The sequence below is a fragment of the Solanum dulcamara genome, chromosome 5 (genome assembly GCF_947179165.1).
Source record: "Solanum dulcamara chromosome 5, daSolDulc1.2, whole genome shotgun sequence".
Classification (NCBI taxonomy): domain Eukaryota; kingdom Viridiplantae; phylum Streptophyta; class Magnoliopsida; order Solanales; family Solanaceae; genus Solanum; species Solanum dulcamara.
Window position 1 is genome coordinate 4,284,693 of NC_077241.1, and position 7,259 is coordinate 4,291,951.

Sequence of the window (7,259 nt, forward strand, 5' to 3'; positions counted from 1 at the left end):
TTTTTTTAATTTTATTTTTTTTTAGAAAAAACTAAAATTTTCACAAATGCAAATTATAATTAAACTAACCTAACTAACATTATATTTAGTTAAAAATAAAATCTTTTTGAGATGATTTTCAAATAACTAGATAAATAGTAATCAAAGATATAGTTTATAGAAATATGTATATTATAATAAAATTTATAAAAAAAATAAAAATAGTTAAGAATAAAATGAATTTTTTTTATAAAAGCTAATTATTTCAAAAATGTTTGAAATTCAAAGAAACTCGATAGCTAATTTGTGTTATTGATGGTCAAAAATGGGTGTCAACACATATATTTAGTGTGATTCACATATATCTGGGATACACTGACTCTCTCACTTGCCTCTCTCCTAATATTTCACTCGTCTCTCTTCCTATGTATGTACGTATCTTTATTTTAGAATGTATATGGTAGCAATAATACATGTATCTAGGTATGTCTGAATTGAAATTTGATATGAAATTATCAATTAATGAGACAATATGTAATTATTTCAAACTAGTAAATATGGTAGGAAAATTTATGTAATTAGATAATTTTTCCAACTTAATATTGCTAAAAAGAAAAAGGGAAAACTACACAAAATAGACCCAATTATGAAATTATTTACCTAAAAAGGACTAAACCCAAATTATTTATTCTCAATGGACTCATAACCCGAACTATTTACCTTCTTACCACACTTTCTCATTTATTATTTCATGCATGACGTCAGCATCACTGCTATGAATTAATTCTTTGTGATACTTCATCGGTATAATATAGGATTGGGCTCTTTTTAAAATAAAAAAAATGAAACAATTAAGAGAAAAATTATTAAAATCACAATCTTATTTATTAAACTCTAAATTAATAGAAAATATATTCTTTGTGATACTCCTTCAGTATACTAATACCATAATGGAATCATATAGGACTAAGTTTAATCCTCTGTGATATTCCATTGATATATTAATACCCTACCGATATCATATAGGGTGGTGCTTGCGTCAGCATGATATATTAATACACTCTAGTTTGCAATATTACATATCTTACCATATTTTTGTGCGTCCAAATGTCAAAATTAGGTGTAATTTATTTTAGATACAATGTATCAAAGTGAATTTGCTTGTATATATGATATATAACAAATCTCGCTCACCTCCCTTAACTCTCTTCCATCTCGCTCGCCACTATGGATCTGGTATCTCAAATACATGAGAATATCGGCAGATACATACATATAAACATATCTAGTGTAATTCATGTGTATCTGGGATACCTACGAATCTCGTTTGCCTCTCTCCTTATTTTAGTGTATCTGGTAGCAAAAATATACATATCTAAGTGTATTTTGCTCAATATATGGTAGGAAACTCTTAATTAATGATAAACTACATAATATTTTGAAAATATCGATAATAATAGTAAATATGATAGTAAAGTATGTATATTTATATAGTTTTTTCTAATTTTTTTAATGGCCAAATTTGATGATTTTACAAAACTATATTTCCCACGGGACATCTTATTAGAAGTCCACTTCACCATATGAATGAAGAGTACATTAAATCAGTAACAGATTTAATAATTATTAAAGGGCGACCAGAGTTGACAAAATCATAGAATTTTAATGTCTGAGATAATAGATATGTTGGATTAGATGAATTTGATTTTGGACGGGAAAAGCCCATTTTTGGAGGGGTTCCAAAAGCTATATCTTTTATTAGCATGTTAAAAATGACAAGGGAGAAAAATGTGTTTTAGTAGCTATAAGTTTGCCTCCATTGGCCATGGAAAAATTTCAAGAGATTGTCCACAAGATGAATTTAAAAAATGTTGGAGTCAACATAATTTCAAAGATATAAGATTTTTTTGCATTTAATTCCACATCATCAATGCATGTTTTGGGTGTGATTAAATTAGAATTATTGAGCTTGTAATATTCCATCCTTTTCCTATTAGAAAGTTATTGTCTGTCATGTATAATATTTATAAGTTAAGAATTCGTTTTAATCATGTAATAATGTTTGATTGAATATGAAATTTAATAAGAAATAAGGATTTTTGAAACTCAACTTCTTTAAAACTCAAGAATACAACCAATGACTCAAATCACTCTCGAGAGTCTTCTGATTCGTACCAATCAACTATTCAAGTCAAAAATCACCTTCCAGAACTAACAAAACTATCAAAATTAAAATCGACCTCCTTCAAATTTAAAAATCTCACCAAATATTCTTTGATAATATCGAGAATCGTGTCACTTAAGGCTGTACACGGCAAATCGATAAACCGCACCAAACCGACAAACCGAACCAAATCGGAAAAAAAACCCGACTAGTGGTTTGGTTTGACTTGGTTTCGTGCTTGGAAAAAAAACCCGACCATTATAAGGTTGGTTTGGTTTTAATTAAAAAAAGTCAAACAGAACCCAAACCGACCTGATTATAGATATACTACTTTTAAATTATGTTATACATAAAAATATTTGTTAGAATGTAATTTATAAATATTTTTTTAAAATTTTTCATAATTTTTGTTTTCTTTCTTACATTTAGATTTGGACTTGAGAAACCCATTTAAATAATATACAAAAAAAAACTCATCTTATAAAGTTATATTATAAAGTTAAAATTTCAAACAGTGTTCTGCCTCCATCTTATATGTTGATATTTTGTACTAGAACTCTTTTTAAAAAGCACTGATCTGTGATTTTTATTAGATACTATGAAAAACCCGAGAAACTCGAAAACCCCAAAAAAAAAACGAAAAACTCGAGAAAAATTGATATCGAAAAATCCGATTTTTATTTGTTTGGTTTGGTTTATAGATTTAATAACCTGACACAAATGATTTGATTTGATTTATAAAAAATTCGAACCAACCCGATCCATCTACACCGTAGTGTCACCGATCTCCGCAAACCACAAATGATATACAAAAGCTTACGATAAGCAAGGGTCACCGAAAACTCAAAACGACTATGAAGATCTTTACTATATTTTATTTTAAACCTTTTTCTTTAATTAATTAAAACATAAGGGATAGTATTTATCAAAATCACATGAATTATTATAAATTATTAAATAAAGTATTAAAAATATATCTAAACTATTATAGTTTTTTGAATTTCATACCTAGGTTGCAATTTTTGTATTCTGAATTCTGTTGGGACAAATTCTACAGAAGTACAACTTATGATTTTTTGTCTATGTGAGTCGGTTTTTTTTTTTTGGGTTTTGTTTCCATCCAACCTATAGGAACTCGAACTCGAAAACTCTAATTAAGAATAAAAAAACATTTAATTACCACTCCACCACAATTTTCCAGTTAAAACAATGTATTAATACTTCACTACTTTTCTTAGTTGTTAACAAGTTCAAGGAATGGGTAAAGTAACCTGATCCATCTATTTAGGTAAAAATTAGACATAACTCACGTGAGTTATTAGAACGTCCAGAACTTCACACTTTATTATAAAGCCAGGAGTGTTTTTGGTTTGGGTAAAAATCGATTCAAATTAAAAAATAAAATTAAATAATTTTTTATTTGATTTTACATTTTTAAAAATCGGTAATATTTGATTTGATTTTGATTTTTTAAAAAAAAAAATTGAAAAAATAACCAAACCGACAAATTATATATATATATATAATATTCATTTTTATGAACATTTTTTATGCACAAAATACTGCACAGTAATTTAAAATAGTAAGGTATGATACGTCTTTTATTTGTACAATCATATCATTAGCTTATGCATTATTCAGTAAATTTATGTTGTTTAGTACATTGAATTAGCTAACAATATAAGCATTAAGTTAAACATAATTATAGTTTTGGCATAAGAATTATAAGATCCAAAATGACATGAAGATAATTTATTTTTTTTGAATGAATTATTGTCTTTTTTTCTCTTTTGAATGAATATTTTATTTTTATTTTTGTACATAGTTAATAACCGAATAACCAAATCAAACCAAACCAAATAATTACATTATATATATACATACATACTAGTACATTCAAATTTTAATCCTGCTTGTGTTGAACGTTTTTTTTTGGTAAAAAAAAAATTAGTGTGATTCGATATCTAGCAGTGTAGGGTCCAAGTTTCCCACACCACACATTTTTTTTCAATAGAATAATCATCACTTACACATTTCTTTCTTGATGCATATGGCACTCTATAAATCTCACATAAAATGCTTACCAACAATACATACTTTTATTGCTATACATATTTCAAAATAACCAATCTGATTGTAGTTAGCACTCTAAATTCTATTAAACATCTCTTATAGTGAATAGCTTCTATGGCACACATGACTATGCCAATTTCAATAACGCATCACAAGCCAAAATTAATAATACCTTCAATAGTAACACCCCATGAGACAAAACACCTTTCTGAAATAGATGATCAAGGGAGTACCCGTTTCCATGTTCCCGTAATAATGTTTTACAAATATAATTCATTAATGGAAGGTAAAGATCCAGCAAAACTTATCAAAGATGGATTGTCGAAAACGCTTGTGTTTTTCTATCCATTAGCTGGTAGACTCATTGAAGGGCCTAATAAGAAGCTTATGGTAAATTGTAATAGTGAAGGAATTATGTTTATTGAAGCTGATGCTAATGTGGAGCTTGACAAACTAGGTGACTCTATTAAACCACCATGTCCATACTTAGAAGAGCTACTATATAATGAGCCAGGATCTGATGGGATTATTGGTTGTCCATTGATGTTAGTTCAGGTAAATAATATTCTATATAAATCTCCTTTATATTTTTTAAATTATTAAAAAAAAACTATTACACAAAAGATTTATTAAATTTTTTCTCTATGTATAGGTGACTCGTTTTAGGTGTGGTGGATTTGTGATTGGATTCAAATTTAATCACACTATGATGGATGCTTATGGCTTCAAAATGTTTCTAAATGCATTAAGTGAATTGATTCAAGGAGCTTCTGCACCTTCCATACTACCTGTATGGCAAAGGGATGTCCTAAGTGCTAGATCATCACCATGCATTACATGTACTCACCACGAGTTTGATGAGCAAATTGAATCAAGAATTGCATGGGAATCTATTGAAGAAAAGTTCATACAACAATCATTTTTCTTTGGAAATAAGGAGATTGAAGCCATTAAAAATCAAGTTTCTTCATATTGTGAATGTACAAAATTCGAGTTATTAACGGCGTTTTTATGGAAATGTCGTACCATTGCTCTAGATTTGCACCCTGAAGAAATTGTTCATATGACGTTGCTTGTAAACATACGTAGAAATTTACCAAAATTTGAACTACCACCTGGATATTACGGGAATGCATTCATTACTCCAGCTGCAATATCAAAAGCAGGATTGTTGTGTTCAAATTCACTAACATATGCAGTTAAACTGATCAAGGAACTTAAAGATCATATGAATGAAGAGTACATTAAATCACTAGCAGATTTAATTGTTATTAAAGGGAGACCAGAGTTGTTAAAATATTGGAATTTTATTATCTCAGATAATAGGTCTGCTGGATTTGATGAATTTGATTTTGGATTTGGAAAGCCCATTTTTGGTGGGGTTCCAAAAGCTATATCTTTAATTAGTTTTGGTGTGCCTGTTAAAAATGACAAGGGAGAAAAAGGTATTTTGATAGCTATAAGTTTGCCTCCTCTGGCCATGAAAAAATTTCAAGAGGTTGTTTACAAGATGACTCTAAGAAATGTGGAAGGAGATAATATAGATTGAAGGATGTAAAAGTTTTTTCTGTCTTTGCATGTTTTGGTAAGGAATAAATAAAAATTATGGAGCATGTAATATTCCATCCCTTTCCTATTAGAAAGTACTTTTCCATTATATATGATATTTATAAATCAAGTATCTGTTTTATGTTTGATGGAAAATTAAGTTAAATTTCGACAATCTTTTCAAATAATTGAGTCTTTGTTACTGATGATAAATGGTAAAAAAAAATATTGTGGTTAAGTAGAATAGAACTCTCGATCTCATACAAGATCTTCGTTATTTACAAAATTGATGGTAAATGTTAGTTATCTTTTTCTCTGTAAATGTTGACACAACTTACATAAAGTTTAAGAAAGAAAGAAACAATTTCAAAATTTTTAGTTTAAAATAGGTCATAGACATTTGAAAGGTTATAAATCATTTTATCAAGGATATAAATTGAGAAGTTTAATTTAAAATTATTTCTAAGCTAGAGTTGAAATTTGGAACAAAAAAAATAATAGGGGCTAACTCAAATTCAATTTTCTAAATTAGTAGAACTGAGACTTAATCAACTGGGGAATCATCTACGTAGCTCAATTAGTTGTCATTTGAATTTTTATCTTGTTGGTAAAGGATTCGATTCCCCACCTTGTAAATTCCTCGCTCACTTTCCCTCTATGACATGAGTGTGTAAGTACACAACTATTTCACTAAAGGTTGGTCATGAAGCAACGGAGCAAGAGCTTTACCAAAAAGAGTTTTGAATTACTGTTGAAGTGAAACCTGATACAAAGAATTGGATTGAAGAACTTGTTTCATGCTTAGGAGTCTATGCAGTTGTCATGTTCATCTTTCCTTGAAGCAGTTTCATAGGGATAAATAGAAATAGGAACTTGATCTCAAGTTTTAAGTAACAATCTGTGAAGATTATTGCTTTAGAAAATTCGAATTAGTTTGTACGTTGCAATTTTTGTAATTTGAATTTTGTTGAGACTCATTGTGTTAGGTAAATTTGGGACAAATTCTGAAGAGGTGCAAGTTGTAGTTTTTCACCTGTATGAGACTATGATTCCACCTAAAACCTCACCAAGTACTACACTCGCACATGTTTGATGTGAAAACATCGGTTTAAAACATTTGATGGAACGATTGTGATCATTATACTCTCTCTATTTCATATTAACAAAATTTCTAGAGCTTTTTTCATTATTCAAAATAGTTGAATTATTGAAAGTTCAACAGAAATGTTTAAAACTTTTTTCATGTTTACTCTTTCCATTAATGCCTTTTTGTAATTTTATAGGAGATAAACTACACTACTTACAAAGTTATACTCCAATAAAGGACTTCTTGTATTTATAAATTTACATTTAATCTTCTTTATAAGGTTGATTAAACAAAAGGAAATTTTCAGATATAACAAACCTTTAAACATAATTACTCCATATGGGTATAGTTGCTCTAATTACTTATAATGGCGAACATAAATTTTGTCATTAAACAAATATTGTAGCG

The 7,259-nt window shown here is 28.5% G+C and overlaps 1 protein-coding gene across 1 annotated transcript; it reads left to right on the plus strand.

Annotated features, from left to right (window-relative positions):
- Positions 1-4,221: 4,221 nt before the first annotated feature.
- Positions 4,222-5,838, plus strand: LOC129890347 (methanol O-anthraniloyltransferase-like). The gene is made up of 2 exons (XM_055965909.1): positions 4,222-4,771; positions 4,869-5,838. Exons 1-2 carry the CDS (start codon positions 4,331-4,333, stop codon positions 5,763-5,765), a joined length of 1,338 nt encoding a protein of 445 aa, XP_055821884.1. The 5' UTR covers positions 4,222-4,330; the 3' UTR covers positions 5,766-5,838.
- The last annotated feature ends 1,421 nt before the right edge of the window (positions 5,839-7,259 follow it).